Here is a 17977-nt window from a genome sequence, read left to right on the forward strand (position 1 = left end):
TTCATGAGTGAACAGCATTGTAGAGCCAAGTGTTCAAGAGCTCAGAAAATGCTTTTGAGTGAATAAATAACAGTACAAAATACATCAGGTTTCACAAACAACTCCACAAATATTGTGGCCAGTAAGCCTACAGTGATAGCTTAGGATCAAGGGTGGGTGCACTCAGAAGTCTTGGCACTACTCACTTCTCCAGGTATTGAGGTGAGTAGGTATTGAGGCAGGAAACCCCAGGTGGAGCACCTGGGATAACTCAGAGAATCACTCTGGTCCCACCAAGAGACTCTTTTTGAGGATCCCCAGCTTTCCCATTTTAAGTGGACAGCATAAGTTGGCAGTGTCCAGGCTCAGGGAACCTAGGAGTTAAAGGACTGGGCTTAAACCAAAGATTCCTAAGCAGCCATGCTCAGGCAGGAGCAGGACAGCTGACGGGAAGGCAGCAACTATTGTATCAAGGATGAACAATGTGGCTTCCCTGGCCAACCCACAGCTAGGCACTAGAAACTAGGAACCTCTATGGGTGAGTGCTGCTGGCTAGTTCTCCCCACTCAACAAATAAGTCCTGCTTCAAGCCAATCAGTATTTGTTGCTTGTGTTCTCTTCAGTTTCATTCCAGTACTCTAGGTACTCTACCCTGCCCCACCCCATGTGGTACCACTGCCTACAGGTCAACACCCCCCACCCCCACCCCCACCCCACCGCCCCTAAAGAAACCCAAACAAAGGGGCTGGAGATGCAGCTCAGTGGTAGAGTGCTTGCCTAGCAGATGCAAGGCCCCCGGCTGGATCCCCAGCATTAAAAAAAGAAAGAAAGAAAAAGAAACCCAAACAGCTCAGAGGTGCATCAATCGACCTTTAATGTCCAAAAGAGGCGTGGATGCAGAGCATAGGAGATGTGGCAGGGTTTTAGCCCCTGCTCCAGAAATGAGGGAGAGATGAACACAAACCAGACAGTTCCAACTGGCCACACAAAGTCTGGGAGGGCAGGGGAAAACAGATTTGGACATTCATTTAAAAAAGAAACAAAACTAAAAGCAAACAATTTTATATCAAAACTGAAGAGATATAGGGAACTCAGGCACCACCCCAGTTCCCACCCTCCCCCTTGCCAACATTAAAAAGAAAGCTCGGCACACTAGGGCTTAGGGAAGTCTGCCCCCCCACTAGCCCCAAGAATTGACTGCAAACAAAAAAGAATGAGTTGGATTTCCCCAACCCCCCACAGTGTCAACCCTACACATGAGAGTTTTGAATGATTCATGAGAATCAGCAGCTTGATCAGCAATGACCACCCCACCCCTACCCCACTCCTATGTCTTCAATACAAGATTTCCCTACATCCTTCCTGGAATCTCCTCCTACTCACAGGCCTTAGTTTACCTCCTGATATCTGGGGCTTCATGACTGCAAGTCTTTAAGTTCCAATGAAGCCCTCTCATCCTTTTATTACTTTCATTCCCACCTCCCACAAGAAGCTGCAACCATCCACAAAGTCACTTTCCCCCTCCACTGAGACCCAGCTCCAGGGCAGATGGCAGTATGGCTATCTTGCCCTAGGTGATCCTCCCCAAGTCTTCTTTCTCAAGGAGCAGACAGCCATAAGGCAAGCAGTCTCTGGGCTAGATGACACCTGTCTTCAACCCCACAACAGACACCCCAGAGGTTTTTAACATAAAGGCCCACTTAGAACTGTGCCTCCTACCTATACACCCTAGAGATTCCATCTGTCCTGTCCCTCCTCCCTCCCCTCTACCCCAATCCCATACACACACACACACACACACACATACAAGCATACACACATACACAAACGAGAATCAAGGGAGACATTGATTTGGTTTGATTTCTAAGACCTAACTAAAGAACTACAGTCACCAGAAATTCCCTTACCAGCCAACTAACAGGCTGCTCTAAGAGAACTCCAGAGGAATGAGTAAACTGAGGGCTACGCAGGGAGCAGACAGGAAAGAACATAAAGAAAAAAAGAAATTCAAGCTAATCCTACCCACAACATCCTCCTAGTATGATCTCTGGCAAGAAGAATAAAATAAGGTAATCCACAAAGACACAGCCCTTACTTAGAAATCCTGACAAAGACAGCAAGACAAGTCTGCTCCCCACTCCCACACACCACAGACACATCACAGGGCCCCTTAAAGAACCCATCCCCACCCCACCCTCTGCCCCAAGCCAGAAAAAAAAAAAAAAATCACAGTTCAGTGGAATAGTCTCCCTGGTACTAGATCAATCCCCCCAACCTCCTTCCTATCCCTCTCCTTTCTCCTTGCCAATTCTAACACTGTCTTCCTGCAGCCTCCCTGGTCCTCTCAAAGAAGTACCCACCACCAGGAAGAGGCAGCTGCACAGTTTTAGTTCCACCTCCAGAGACCTATTTCTTTCCTCAGCCCTCCTCATCTTTTGGGATTTGTATTTTTATATAGGGAGAGAAAGAGAATAAGGAGGGATGGGAGAGATTTCCTAGTGCAATACAACCAAAAAAAAAAAAAAAAATTTAAAGTCTTGAAAAATAAACATAAAGCAGCCTTCTTCCCCAGGCAACTAAACAGAAGGAAGTTTGGTTTTGTTTACTGTGACATACACATGAAATCGAGTATACAGTCCATGCAGTAGCACAGCCGTTGGAGAGGACATCCTGATGCTGGCCCCAGTGCAAAACAGTCCCAGCAATGCTGCCTGCTTGCCATCGCTGCCGCCGCCACTGACACCTTCACCACGGCCACCTAGCCTGACTTGAAGAGGAGGATTGCAACTTGACCCAAGTAAAAATAGATGAAGTGCTTTGTCTCATGTGTGACGTAGCTGCCAAAATTTCGGCCCACGATACAGTGCCAGGTAGGATTATATTTCTTGTCAAATTCCTAAAATAAAAAAAAGAATAAAAGAGGGAGAGAAGAAAGGTGATTAAGGTAGTTGGACGATGAGAAATCAGAATGGAAGTCTCTCCCTGCAACTCTAGCACCCATACATTTAGTTGTTACCACCTCCCCACCCCCAGCCTCAGCTCCTGAACCTCAGGAGCTCAGGTTCTAAGGTTGGCCAGGACACTCCTCCTCTCATCAATAATGGAACATCACAAAGGCTCCACTATTCCTCCCTATAGAGCTTTCTAGCACTTCACACTCTGATCATCTCTCCTCCTAGTTATCCTACACCCTTCATACCACTTCAAGCCCACCCTATGATTCTTCAATAAAATGATCAGAGGCTAGTGGAATGAAGGACCATTCCAGTGAAATACAGCATGGAAAATGAAGACTGGCTGCCCACTGCCTCACACGTTACTAAACCAGCTTTCCAAATGCCATAAACCAAGATATTAGAGCAAATGCGGACTGAAGGTCAGGAATACTAGGAAGCAGTTTTATAAAAATCAACATTAAAGGCAATCCTGTATGCCAAGCAACCGTGCAGGATTGTACACCAAAACAAAGACCTCAGCCATTAGATCAAGGTGATTTCCTGATTTCTATCAAGGAGCGCAAAACCACCCAGGAAATCCCTAAGCTAATCAGAAGCAGCCCTCTACCCTGCGGCTGTCTGCCTAGATGTATCCTGACATGGCTGTGAAAGGGCAGTAGCCTTCTATCATGAAAGGATCAACGCTGCTAACCTTGGGGATCTTCATCACACAGGGTGCTCAACATATAACCTGTTTGGCTTCTTCATAGCCTCCATACCATACAGGAAGTACTAAATACAGAGAGAACCCAAAGATACGGAAGACTATAATTTTTTTAAATGGATGATCAGATTTGGTACTTTCCAAGAAGTACTAAGGAAAAGAGAAAATCAAACCCAGCTTCAATCCTGAACTCTGTAATGTGGGAAAATCAGTTACTTCTCTGGGTCTCATTTTTATCATCAGCAAAACAAGAAAGCTGGATCAGGTAATCTAAGGATTACTTTGGATACAAAGTTCTAGGATTCTGTTTTCTCTCCCTGGAAAGGCCATTAGTTAGCGAGGAACCAGCAACCCCATCTTGTTCTGCACCCGCTCAGGATCCATACACACAATCCAGAGTTTCCTCTTCTCATCCCACCCAAATCAGTAGGAAATCCATAGATTCTGTAAAATTCAAGGAAACCCTACCGACCGACCATACCCTACTGTTAGGAACCAGACTGCTACCGCTTTCTTGGGATGCCAGAGCTAAGATTATCAAAGATTAGGACTATGCCTTCTCTGGACACATGTTCTGGCTGGGAATCAGGGAACCCAGTTAGCCATTTCTTATTTTTAATGCAGGTGCCTCCTCACAGAGTTAACCATATCCTTCACCCATTCATTTAAGAAGTTTTCAGGAACCAAACCTATCACCCCAATACTAATCATCCATTTAAGAAATTATACAGTCATCCCTCCATATCTGTGGATTCTGCATCCATGGATTCAACAAATCGCAGATGGAAAATACTCAGAGGAAAAAAAAATTACTTCTGTCCTGAACATGTATACGTTTTTGTTCTTGTCATTATCTCCTACTAAACAATATAGTAAGAACAACTACTTACATAGCATTTACTTGTATATTAGCTATTAAAGTAACCTAGAGATGATTTAAGATATGTGTACGTTATACACAAATACGATGCCATTTTATATGAAGTGTGGATTTTGATATCTGACAGGGGTCCTGGATAAAATTTCCTACCAAAACTAAGGGATGACTACATATCAAGCCCATTCTTATTAGAGGATGGGGCTGGGGTTGTAGCTCAGTGGTAGAGCACTTGCCTTGCACATGTGAGGACCTGGGTTCAATCCTCAGCACACATAAAATAAGTAAAAGAGAGAAAGAAAACTCCCTACATTGTGAGATTATAATACCCACTTTTGTGTGTGTGTGTGTGTGTGTGCCAGGGACTGAACCCAGGGTGTTTAGCCACTGAGCCACATCTGCAGCCCTTTGTTTTTCATTTTGAGAAGGGTCTCTGCTAGATTGCTTAGGACCTCATTAAGATGCTGAGGCTAGGCCTCAAAGTTCTAATCCTCCTGCCTCAGTCACTGGGATTACAGGTTTGTGCCACCATGTCTGGCTTTATAATACCCACTTTAAGTGATGAAGAGCTCTGAACATTTATTCATGATTATTCATTCAAATATCCTTAATCTTAATTTTAAACAGTTCTAAATTAAGGCAGTAATGCTTAATTCTGAAGCTTCTCTGTATAGTTTTATTCTTCCCCAATGTCTTAGTCACCTAATTATCTTTAAATGTAAATACACATGCCTAGTAGAGCTTCTGTTAAGAACTCCCTAGTGTGAACTGGGTATGGTGGTGGCTGCTGCCTATAATCCCAGCTACTTGGGAAGCTGAGGCAGGAGGACCTCAAGTTCAAGGCCAGCTCAGATATGTAGCAAAACCTGATCTCAAAAATAAAACAAGGGCTGGGATTGTGGCTCAGCAGTAGAGTGCTTGCCTAGCATGAGCCAGACGCTGGGTTTGATCCTCAGCACCACATAAAATAAAGGTATTGTGTCCAATTACAACTAAAAAAAAAATATTTAAAATTAATTAATTAAAACAAGAGTCAGGCACAGTGGTGCATGCCTATAATCCCAGAGACTAAAGAGGCCAAGGCAAAAAGATCCCAAGTTCAAGGGCAGCCTGGGAAACAATGAGGCCCTAAGAACTTATAAAACAAAAAACCTTCCTAAGGTGAATGCTTTGTCAATTCAATTCCCTCCCTAATTAGTCTGCTTCACAAGTTCCTAGGTTTTGTTTGCTTTGAATTTCCTTATTTTCCTATATCCTCAACTCTAGCCCTCTGTAGAGCCCAGCTCAGTTGCCATTTCAGACCCTTGGCTCTCCTGGCATACCTTCTTGATATAGGCAGCAATGTCCTTCTCTATGTTGTACTTCTCCATGGCCTGTGTGGCACAGTCAACGGCATCTTGTTGCATGTCCTCAGACATGTCTGCGTTCTTGATCACTGCCTTCCGGTCAGACATCGTGACACTGCAGAAGAAGCAGCAAAGGTAAGGGTGTTAACTCCATGCTGTGAACAATGAACATGAGCTTCTGGGTAGAGGGCTTCAGTGAGAAAGAAGTACAAAAGTGGGAATATAGAAAACACAGCAGAAACACAGTCCCAACCCATGATTTTTATCTTATATAAAATGAGGTTTTTCTAACTCTAACAGCCATCTATTTCTAGTATTCTATACAGCACTGACAACCAAACTGACATCACTTAGCTGTGTCTTGGCAAGCTACTTTATCTTTGTGTTGTCATTTTTTGTAAAATGGGAACTGCAGGTTATCCTGAGGATAAGCCAGATGGCATAACACTGGATAAGATCTTGATCTAATGACCATTATTACATCATTAGTATCATAGCAGAAAGAAGAGGGCTAGGGCTGGGGATATGGCTCAGTGGGGTATAGCCTCTGCCTAGCATGTAAGGCCCTGAGTTTAATCCCCCTGCTGGGGACAGTAAGGAAAAAGATGGACTAGAAACCAACAGTCCTGACTTTAAACCCTTGTATTCTTAGACAAGCTTTTCTGTATCATTACTTCTATTTCAACAATTAAGTTAGATCTCTATAGTGGAAACTGTTATAAGAATTAACTAAGGTTTTATTAAGAGCATCTGAAAACAGGAAGTCTATACAGGGGGCTATCCATTCAGCCACCACCTGTTTTTGTATAATAAGTGATACAGGAACATGCTTACAATGGCAGAATTGAATAGTTCTGAGTGACTGTATGGTCTGCAAGACCTAAAATTTATTATCTGACCCTTCACCAAAAAAAAAAAAAATATATATATATATATATACCAACCCCTGTTCTATACAAATGAAAAGAAGTAGAGTACATTATAGGTCACCAATGCCCAGTGCAGTAGAGACAACAATAACCTTTTAAGTACTTAGGGCTGCATGCCCCCTACCAAGAGGTAGAGAAGCTGGGTGGCAGTCTCAGATTAGGCTAGTCAACTCATTCCATCCTTCTCTCTGCTTCTCCCCTATAATGTTCAATTTTTAAAGCTCAATTTTTTTCTTCTGGTTTGTTATTTTTCTTTTAAAAATCAATTTTTGAAAGCCTTGAATTTTAGACCCAGTTCTAAAATGATCCATCATTTCCTTAGATTTTTGCTTGCTTATATAAAATTTATTCATTTATGCAAAAAATATTACCTACTAGGTGAAGTAAAAGGTATTGTGTTAGGGAGAGAATATCTTCTCTTCCTTAGAGAATACTGAGACTTTTCCCCTATTTAAAACATAGGATTGGGAAAAACCTGGAGATAGAGGATTGGAAAAAACAAAAATACCTAAGAAAGGTGAAGACCTGTTGTTATTTTAACAGACATGTTTCATATCCCTGCTAACTGGGCCATAACATTCATCATGTAGCAACCAGAGTTCAGGGCAGACATTGCATAGACCCTTCACAGAATGAGAGAAATCCCAAGAGGGCTGGCCAGGACTTGCATGGCAGTCTATAGCATGCCAGGTTCTTTGCAGGAACAGGGGGGGATGAGCTGCAAAATTCTGCCCTCCTTGACCACAGTCCCATCACACAGAACAGAAACAATTTCCCTCATCCCACCCTTAAAAGTGTCTCTGGCCCAATCTAATGAACAAAAATGCTGTCAGTCTGGGCCTGTATGATACAAGGCTACAAAAGCAGCCTGCTTGCCTGCTGAAGAAGAGATCCCTGCGTTATCATTACAGGCCACTATGATCTGAGTCCACACTAGTCCGTAGGCTGGATGGGCTGAAAGGGAAAACAGAACTGTCAACCATTATTCAGCCTACAGAATGCACAGAATGCATGTATGCCAGCTGCCAGCCAGGAAGCCCTTAAGCCCCTGACCTCATCCAAGGCACACTTGTCTGGCACTTGGGTGGCAGTCTCAGACTAGGCCAGTCAAACTAAGCACGGCTGGTTCCACCTCAGCAGACACTGGCAGAGCAAAGAGTTAGTAGATCACCCCTTCTACCCCCACACTTGAGAGAGAAAGTCAGAGCCTTAAGTCTGTGAGCACCATAGACTGAAGAAAAGGTCAGGAAAACCCTGTTCAAGACCTCACTAGCCAAGTGACCTTGGGCAGACAAACATTTTCAATTCAAAAGCCAATGACTAAAATGAGATAAATGGGGTAACCTCAATGGGTTTTGAGCAAAAGTATGAGAGCAGCCCTGGGAGAAGGTTCTGATATTAGAAGGCTTTTCTTAGAAGAAATATAGTGTCACCTGGTGGCCTATTCCAGGTTACCACTCAGAAGGGGGCACTGTTTACAAATCCAGAGGTGGGGGTGGGGCCTGCTAAGAGACGTAGAAGATCAAGTATGAAACTGGCACCATTTTGCCAGCAAGCTCACCAGCTCCACTGCCTCATCCCCAAAGTCCAAAGGAACAACTCTGTCAGTAATTAAAAGCCACTTTACTCCCCAGGAGAGAGCCTGCGGTTACATAATGTTAATCTTGTGACTACAATGCCACGATTCTTCACCCCTGGCCCCTCAGGCAACTGAGAGGTAAGGCCCAGCCCCAACCAACCCTGTCCAAGGTGCCAGTGAGAAAAGGATAGGGAGATGCCCAGCCTACTCTCTCCTGAAGGAAAAAAGAGAGAGACCTGGGCCTCCAGAGAAAGGGATGGCCAGAGGCCCCAAAACCAGCAGCCTCAGTCACGAATCGAGGGCTCCTTTGCAAACGAAAGGGGCACTCCTGGACAGCTCCCATCCTATCCCAGGTTTTGCAACCAAAAACAAAAAACAAACAACAACAACAAAAAAGGCTTAAGTCCGAACGACATGGATTGCTTTTCCCTTCCCCACTCGCCAACACACATAAAACGCTATTTCCTTCCTTCGAATCTCCAAGGGGGCTGTACCTTCCACCATCCGGTTTCCCAGAGAGCGGGGCCCCGAGGGGCAGTACCTGGGAATGATAAGGCACCGGTCCTACCCACCTCCGGCCCTCGCGGCCGAGCCAGGTCTGTAGGCCTCGGCCGGTCAGCCGCCCTCCCCCGCCGGGCCTGGAGCAGCGCCGGAGTGACTGGGCGTCCTCGCTGCAGGAAGGACGCCCCAGAGGGTGGCGGCTGCAGGAGCAGCCGCGTCACGCCGAAGCCCTCTCCACCCCCTCTCCCTGGCCCCAGACACCAGAGGCCTCAACGCAGCGCAGGGACACTCCCGGGGGGTGTGGGAGAGGCAACGCCGCAGCCTGGGGCCTCCAGTGGCGCCACGAGGGTCGCCAGGGCACAGAGTGGCGAAGCCGGCGCTGCGCAGACCGGGAAGGGCGCTGGGGGTGAGCGGAGTTGCTGAGCCGTACACCGAAGGCGGCGGGGCCACGGCGCTCCAGGCCTTGGGGTCGCCTGGGGCGAGGAGGCCGCAGGGCCTTGGCGGCCAAGGCTGGCGTGCTAAAACGCGCACGCGACGATCGCGGGCGCGGCGCCCAGGGTCCCACCCACCCCTCACCTTCACCGAGGCGAGTCCTCACGGGCCCCGGGGGAGCAGCGATGGGCTGAGGCAGAGCGCGGGCACGGGCGATGTCCCCTGGGCTCCTCCTGCAGCAGCCGCCGCCGCCGCGATGTCCGGCTCCCGCAGCCCGGGGCCGAGCTCTCGCGCCGCCGTCCGCCTCTAGAGCTTCCCCGGCCGCCCGCGCTCCGCCTAGCGCTGCCGGCCAGCCCGCCTGCTACGTGCTGGGGCCTCGCCGCTCCGCTCCGCTCTGCCGCTGAGCGAGGCCGACGCGCGGCCCCCGCTGAAATAGCGCCCCGCCCCCGCCCCCCCCCCCGCCGCGCGCGCCGCTGTCCGCGATCCCTATTGGCTGCGCCCGCCCGGCCCCGCACTGCGGGCTTCTCCCCGCGCCGCTCTCGCCCCACATCTTGTTTCCTCCCACAATGCCTCGGGGTGGAGGGAGGGGGAGTTGGGGAGAGTGGGGGCAGGGAACTGTGGCCTTAGGAAGAGGGGAAAAAAAGAATGCAGACCCTTCTGCTGGGGCTGGAGAGGCCAGGCCCGAAAAGGGCTGAAGAGGCCAGGCCCAAGAAAGGAGAAAAGGGAGGGGCGTGGAGACCCCAATCCCAAGGACAAAAAAAGGAAGAGGAGGATGGAGATTTCAGACCCAGAGAGCAGATGGGAAGGAGCACAGATCTCAACCTTAGGAAAGACAGGGGAGGAGATGAAGGCACCAGCCTCAAAGAAAAAGACAGGACACCCCCGCCCCCTAAACCCTCCAAACCTGTGGGAAAGAGAGGAACAGCCAGCCTTATGAAAAGTAAAGGCATAAGCAGCCGGGGGCTTCCCTCTCCTCACATTCTGAAAAGATCTTTCCCACCTCCAGCTCAGTCTTTGTTCTTGAGCCTGAAGGCCTTCAGACCTCCCCAGCTGGGGCCCCAGCCCTTATTTATCTTTGAAAGCAATGGAGGCAGAACCTAAGCAAAATTGTGAATGGGCCGCTTTGTCTTGGGTACACAGGTGCGTATGCTGTCCTTGCAGGTTTATGGCCTTGGGTTTCTTTGGGGATAGAGGTAGGAGTAAACCATGTGCTTCTGTCGGCTTGTCCCCACGGGTCCATTTAGACAGGACTGGAGGGGAATTGAACAGAGACTCCTAGAGGTGTAAACCAAAGCCTGTCAGTTGAGGAGTCTTAAAATTTATCAGCCTATCCATATTCTTCACTTTCTAGAGAAGGTTCAGAAAGGGTAGAGCCCTTGCCGTATCCGTGCTAGTTAGGCTAAGTTTGGCTAGTAGACCGAAAAGTGGTCTACTAGCTGTTCTGCCTAGATGTGTTTGTGTTTGTGCTGTTCATGCATATTGGTAGTGTTTCTGCCCTCCACTGTACCCCACTCACCCCCAGAAAAGACTCCCAGGAAATGTCTGCTTTTTCCTTCCCAGACCGTTTCATACAGGAAACCTAAAGGGATGATAGAGAGTCTTTATTGGGAGCCAGGCATTTTGGCTAGACAGTGGAGATTAGGAAGCTCCCCAAGGATAGCTCTCATGCCCATCTTTTTTTCTTCCTGCTCCAAGCCACTGTCAGGAAGTCAGACTTGCTCTGGCCCTGGCCTGCTTTGATTGGGAACATTGTAAATTATGGGTTGATTATGGGTCAAGGGAAACCTGGAAGATCATCCCCTCCTGCCTCTGCTTTCTGTAGCTCGGTCTTCTCCTACTTTCAATCAGGGATTCCAGGCAAAGCCAGTGAGTGGTCTCCCCTCACAGGAAGGGTATTCTGATGTCAGCTTCTGTGTTAATGAATGGGGGGCGGGGCATACCAGGGAAGGGAGGAGAGGAGGAAGGATGATTTATATACTAAGGGCTTTTGCAGAACAAATCTTATGGGCTGATTGGAGAAAGGGCTAGTACCCTCTTTCCCCAGTAGTCCTTAGCTTCCAGCCCTTTCCAAGTCTTGAAGGTCAAAACTGCTGTGTATGGTTATGCAGACCGTTCACTACACAAGGGCATTCAACCAAGGAAGCAAGTGAGGACTAAGATACAGCCTACATTCCACCTGCTAAACTGTATGCTCTGGTACAGGCTGTTGTCCATCCAGAAGATGACTTTTTTCAAGTATTCACAAAGGTGATTATGAGCCAGCAATTGTCCTTCAGATGCCAGGCTACCAGGGCATAAATCCTCCTCTTCCCTATTCTCCTTTTCTGGAGTAGAGCAGGGAAAGAGCTCAGTTATGCCCAGTAAGGCTTGTAGTGGGATAGAAGTCAGGGAACAAAGAAATTCAGCTAACAGGAGTCAGAGCCAAGACTTGACTTTTCAGAAACATGACTCTCAGTGTATGTATATAGAGAAGTAAACTCTATATAGAATATCAGGGAGATTTGTTAATAATAGTGTGGTTTATAGATAATATTAATTAACCTTTAAGGAAGCTCACTCTTTGCCAGGCTGTATTCTAAGTGTTTCAAAATCAGTGCAATAGAGTGAAACTATCATTTGAAGTGAAACTAACATCAGTTAGGACCCAGTGGAGGATTCACACCCAAGATGTCTTGTTTCCAGTGCTTACAACCTTAGTCATGACACTATACCACCTCTGACAAATAGAAAAGTGAAAACCAGGGATTTGGCTCTTTATCTAAATCATTCCTGCATTTATTAAACTTATCTGATTCCAAAACCATGTTTTACCCAAACATTAACATCTCCAGGTACTACTATCCACAAGATACAGTTTGGGAAACTGTGCCATAGTAATTATTACTATTTAAGTAAAATGCTCCTTGTCTAGGATTAATACTATGCAACATAGTAACTATATAAGTGATATGTCAGCTTACCTTGGACATTTCTATTTGATGTGGTTCTTTGTGATTGCCCAGTTTTCTGTTGCCCAGATAGCAGATTGGTTTTAAAATTCAGAGAGGCCTGTTTTGGTCTCATTTGTGCCCCTTACCGTCTGTCTACTTCAATTTCAGGGTTCCCCATGCACTGCACTTTGGTCACTGTTCAGAAGTTCACCCACATTTCTGGTTTTTGTCATGATCTGGACCCTAGGGATGCTCTTGTGCCCAGACCGCTCCACTGCAGGTCCCACCAGGCTCTGCAGACTCTTCCCTTACACGCATGCCTGGTGCTTAACGGCATTGTTGGTAGAGCCAGGCTGCCTTGATTCTAAACATTTCCCACTACTCACCAGTTGTGTGGATCTGGCCAAGCTAATTCAACCTCTCAAAGTTTCATTTTCCTCATCCTCATTATTCATGTCTACTTCATAGAGTTAAGAAAAAATGCATGAAAACCCTTGGCACAGTGCCTGGTCCATATAAGTGATTAATAACTGCTAGCCATCATCAACATCACTCTCCCTTTCCTGTATTTCTTATCTGAGTTCACGGTGCCATGATTCACCCGTGCACAAGCCAGAAACCTGAGAGCCTCCCTGGATTTTTGTCTCTCTCTTACCCACCAAGTTTCCGCCAGCATCTACCCCGTGGCTGTTTTTCCCATCCTTGCCTTTTAGTCTCATTAAGAACACCTTGCATCAGGCACCCATCATCTCTTACACATTGTTCCCTGACTCCATGCTTGTCTCCTCCACCCCAAGTCTACACTGCAGCAATCTATTGAAAATATGGACCTCCTTGGGAAGTTTCCTCTTTCCTGGTTATAATAAAGTCTATGCTTTTTCCCACAACTTACTCCCCGCCCCTGCATGCACCTGCCTCACTGCCTTATCTCCCCATACTTCCCATCTCACCCTTCCTGCTCTAGTAACACCACGGCCACCCGTTTGTGTTTCCACACACAGATTCCACACCTTTGTTCAAGTGGTTCTTTCCCCTGTGAGGCTTGTGGCTTTCTTTCTTGGCCTACTTCTTTGTTCGGGTGTCATCTATGAAAACTTCCTGAACCCCAGGAGAATGCACATTCCTCTTCTACTGTAACTTCCAGGGCTTATCACTGCCCACTTTCTATTAAAATTTTCAGTCTTCTGTCTGTCTACAGTTCTTTGCATGCAGGGATCACATTTTATTTATGAGTGGGCTGCCAGACCTTGAACAGTTCCTGAAACTTGGGAAGTTCTCTAAGCATGAGTTAAACTGGTCATGCCCACTAGTAGCTGAAAAACACAACTATTTCCTTCTCTGCCTTCACTCAGAGAATGGTGTCCAGACTCTTCTGCTTCTGTCAGAAACAGCAAGGCATGCTATTGCTCTCCCTGCCCAGAACAAATTGCTAGATAAGATAAATCATTATCATCCCTGGGGAAAGTCCAGCCCTGATTTCTGAACTGACCTCCCCCTCACACTCTCTTCTGGGTATTTGACTGAAATCCTTCTAGGTAAATACAATTCAGTTCCAGCTGACTGGGTCATGCAGAGGAAAGAGACAGAAGTAATTTTGCCAACCTTTTAGTGGTTAACCTGTTTTCAAGGGCTCTGGAAAATTGAAGAGGGGTGGGAAGTGCTTACACTAACACCCCCATTTCAATGCAAACCCTGCTGCCAGTCCCCATACCTAGGAAGTAAGCAAGAGGACTAGAACTGCTAAAAACTGCTCCAATTCTTTGCTAACTTCTTGCAAGGCCTTGCAAGTTTCCATCAGCAACTATTTTCCAAATCCAAAATATTGTCTGTCTTTCTCACCAAACTCTGAAACTTGGAGGAGCCAGTAAATTCAACCATGTGGCTGCCAACAAGGGAAATAAGCACTGGGACAGGAATTCAGAGCAAACCCAACCCCAGTTTACGCTATCATTTCACCTCCCAGAATGTGAATTCCTTTGTCTAGAAAATGTGGGACTGGATGGTCTAGAATGTCCCTGTCAGCCCCAAAGTCTTCGACACTCACCACAAAGGATACTTTTCTTAGGGGTCAGAGAAAGATCTCAGGCTGGGAGCTTCTGCCTCTAGTCAAGTTTAAATGCCCTCTTTTTCTAATTCTTCTTTCTCTTCGGCTCAGTCAGAATCCACACCAAATGAATTTCTTGAGAGTCTTTGTATTGGCCCAAGAGACAACGTACCTTGATCCAGTTAAAAGTCAATGAATCATTTAGAGCTTCAATTAAAACATTAAACACTGAACAGGTGTTCAGATCATGACTACTCATAACTTCAGAGTCCTCCTGCTTCCTTGTCCAGATACCCCTGACAAATTCTGTCCCTGCCATGGGAGAATCAAGACAATGATATGGAATTTGTTAGTCCTTGAATATACGAAGTGACCAAGTTAGGGTTCTTAAATTCAAGAAATACCTGAAGAAAAAGGAAAACAAAAATAAAAAATTAAACAAACAAACAAACAAAAAACAGGACCAGAATAGTTCTCCTAAGCTGTGATCCCTTGAGGAATCAGTCCCAACTCAAAATCCCAGTGAAGGGCATGTGATTGAACAAATTAGAGCCATCAAGGGGAAAGGTAGCTGACAGACCTTCTGAGATTGAGAGAGGGAAAATGACAGAAGGAAAATCCACATGTGCTTAGAAGTAAGAGATGGAAGTCTGCATGGGGGTGCCTGCCTGTAATTCCCAGCGACTCAGGAGGCTGAGGCAGGAAGATTGAAAGCTCTAGGCCACACTCATTAATTTATTGAGGCCCTAAGCAACTTAGTAAGACCCTGTCTCAAATTTTTAAAAAAGAAGAAGAAGGAAGAGGAGGAGGAGAAGCAGCAAGAGAAGGAGAGATGCAGGCAGAAGCCACAGATATTTACTCTTTAAAAACCTCAAAACAGGAGGCAATGTCATGTATGCAGGAGACCCCACTTTCATAAAAATTTACAGTAAAAATGTTCTCCTTTCCTACCCTCATTCTCTTAGAATAAGGTGGGAAGGTGGGAGAAGGAGTCTTAAAAAAAAAATGAGATCCGTGCAACTTCCTTTTTGAGTTTTTTATTTTATTTATTTTATTGTTTGTGCTGGGGATTGAACCAGGCTTGCCTTACCACTGAGCTACATCCCCAGGCCCTTTTTAATTATCTTATTTTTTGCTTTGAAACCTGTCCTTGCTAAGTTTCTCAGTCTGGCTTTGAACTTGCTGTCCTCCTGCCTCAGCCTCCCAAGTCTCTGGGATTACAGGCTGTGCACTTAAAGTACCCAGCTGTTTTTTGGAGAATAATTTTGAAAGAAGAAGAAGAGGAAAAAAATAAATAAAGCTTTGCCTTGTTGGGCATATTGTGGTTTATTTAAGTCAAGAAAAAAACTAGGTATCTCACTAGGAAAATGGAGCCCCCACTTTATGATTTGATACAATAAGATAGCTCTGGGTTTTTTAAATATATAAAACAGCTTTATTGAGTTATAATTAACACATCATAAAATTCACCTTTTTATGCATACAATCCTATGGCTTCTAGTATATTCATAAAGTTCTGCAACCATCACCAAGATGTTAAGACATTTCATCTCCCCAACAAGAAACCCCATACCATTGGTAGTCAATCTCCCATTTCCTACCAATCCCCACTAATCTCCTTTCTGTCTCTATGAATTTTCCTATTCTGGACATTTCATATAAATGGAATCATGTGATAATGTGGTCTTTGGTGACTGACATTCCACTGGCATGTTTTCAAGACCTACACTTGTTATAATATGAATCAATACTTCGTTTCTTATGTCCAATTCATATTCTACAACATACACTAGTATGGCAGTAGGTAAAAAAGTGGATGTGTAACCGATGTGAATCTGCAATATGTATATAGGGTAAAAATGGGAGTTCATAATTCGCTTGAATCAAATGTATGAAATATGATATGTCAAGAACTTCGGAATGTTTTGAACAACTAATAAAAAAAATTCACATTCTATTGTATAAGGATGCCACATTTTGTTTTTTTATCAGTTGATGGATATTTGTGTTGTGTCTACTTTTTAGCTATTACAGATAATGTGACGGGGAACATTTTTTTGTGTGGAAGCATACTCCTCTTGCATGTATGCCTAAGGTGTAGAATTGCTGGGGTTTATGATAACTCTAAGCTAAACCTTTTGAGAAGTGGCCACCATTATTCAAAGCATCGGTACCATTTTACATTTCTACAAGTAGTGTGTGAGAGTTCCAGTTTCTTCCTAACTTTGTCAGTATTTATTTTCTGACTTTTCGAGTATAGACATTTTAGCAGCTGTGAAGTGGTATGTCATGTTGTTTTCACTTGTTTTTCTTTGATAGCTATGATTGTGAGCTTATTTTTCCTTTGTAGATCTTCTTTAGAGAAATGTATCAGCGAATTCTTTGCCCAGCTGGGCATGATAATGCACACCTACAATCCCAGTGGCTCTAGAAGCTGAGGCAGGAGGATGGCAAGTTTGAGACCAGCCTCAGCAATTTATCAAGACTCTGTCTCAAAATAAAAAATAAAAAGGACTGGAGATGTTGCTCAGTGGTAGAGTACCCCTGGGTTCAATCCCATGTACCCCTACCATGCATACACACAAATCTAGCTGGGATTTGAATAGGGATTGTTTTGAATCTGCAGATCAATTTGGGGAGTATTACCACCTTAACAATATTAAATTTTCCAATTCATGAGCATGGATATCTTTCCATCTATTTAGGTGTTCTTTAATTTCTTTCAATAATGTGTTATAATTTTTGGTTTACATTTTTTTGTAAATAAATTCCTCAGTATTTAATCCTTTTTGGTGCTATTGTAAATTGAATTTCATGTTCAAGCTGCATAAAAATGGATTTGAGGGCTGGAGTTGTGGCTCAGTGGTAGAGCGCTTGCTTAGCATGAGTGACACACTGGGTTTGATTCTCAGCACCACATAAAAAATAAATAAAGGTCAACAACCAAAAAGAAGAAGTTGAGTTCTGCATATTGTATTATCACTTGTAACCTGTGACCTTGTTAAAATCATTCATTAGTTCCTAACACTGTGTGTGTATTTCTTAGATTTTTTTATATACAAGATCATTAATGAATAAAGATAGTTTTACTTCTTCCTTTCCAACCTGGGTATCTTTCATTTCTTTTTTCCTGTATAAATGTACTGGCTAGAACCTTAGTCATAGTGTTGAATTGCATTGGTGAGAACAATCATTCTTGTTCCTGATATTAGGGGAAAAGTTTTTAGTTTTTTGTCATTAATTACAATGCTAAATGTGGGGAATTTGCAGGTGCTATTATTAAGTTGAGGAAATTCACCTCTATTCTTACTTTTTGAGTGTTTTGTCATGAAACAGTTGGGTTTTGTTCTGCATCTATTAAGATGATCATGTGGATGTTGTCCTTTATTCTATTAATATGATGTATAATTTTTTGGTGTGCTTCTAAGTTTGTTTTCTTGGATTTTGCTAAGAATTTTTGTATCTATATGGGTGAGCAATATTGATGTATAATTTTCTTGTGATGAATCTGGGTAATTCTGGACTCATGAAATGAATTGGAAAGTATTCCTTTCTATTCTTGTGTGTGAATGTGTGTGTGTGTGTGTGTGTGTGTGAAGGATTAGTTCCAATTCCTAAACATTTAGTAAAATTCAGTAGTGAAGGCAGAAATTATCAATATAATCTCTTTACTTGTTATAAATATATTCAGATTTTTTTT

The 17977-nt window shown here is 44.6% G+C and overlaps 1 protein-coding gene across 2 annotated transcripts; it reads right to left on the reverse strand.

Moving 5' to 3' along the window:
- Positions 1-829: 829 nt before the first annotated feature.
- Dynll2 (dynein light chain LC8-type 2) lies at positions 830-9684 on the reverse strand. 2 transcript variants are annotated; one of them, XM_046420461.2, is made up of 3 exons: positions 9448-9684; positions 5839-5977; positions 830-2875 (listed from the first exon to the last, which is right to left on the reverse strand). In XM_046420461.2, exons 2-3 carry the CDS (start codon positions 5968-5970, stop codon positions 2738-2740), a joined length of 270 nt encoding a protein of 89 aa, XP_046276417.1. In that variant the 5' UTR covers positions 5971-5977; positions 9448-9684; the 3' UTR covers positions 830-2737. The 2 variants fall into 2 exon arrangements, with proteins under 2 accessions (XP_046276417.1, XP_046276418.1); XM_046420462.2 differs by lacking the exon at positions 9448-9684 and adding an exon at positions 7668-7782.
- Between the last annotated feature and the right edge of the window lie 8293 nt (positions 9685-17977).

This window comes from Marmota monax, unplaced genomic scaffold (genome assembly GCF_021218885.2).
Source record: "Marmota monax isolate L192 unplaced genomic scaffold, Marmota_monax_Labrador192_F-V1.1 WCK01_AAM20220418_F8-fsc00064, whole genome shotgun sequence".
In the NCBI taxonomy this organism is placed as follows: domain Eukaryota; kingdom Metazoa; phylum Chordata; class Mammalia; order Rodentia; family Sciuridae; genus Marmota; species Marmota monax.

Coding starts and splice junctions, on each gene's coding strand:
- Dynll2 (XM_046420461.2), bottom strand. CDS start 5,970: ATGTCTGACCGGAAGGCAGTGATCAAGAACGCAGACATGTCTGAGGAC. Junction 2,876..5,838: donor TTGCTGCCTATATCAAGAAG/GTATGCCAGGAG, acceptor TTTTTATTTTAG/GAATTTGACAAGAAATATAA.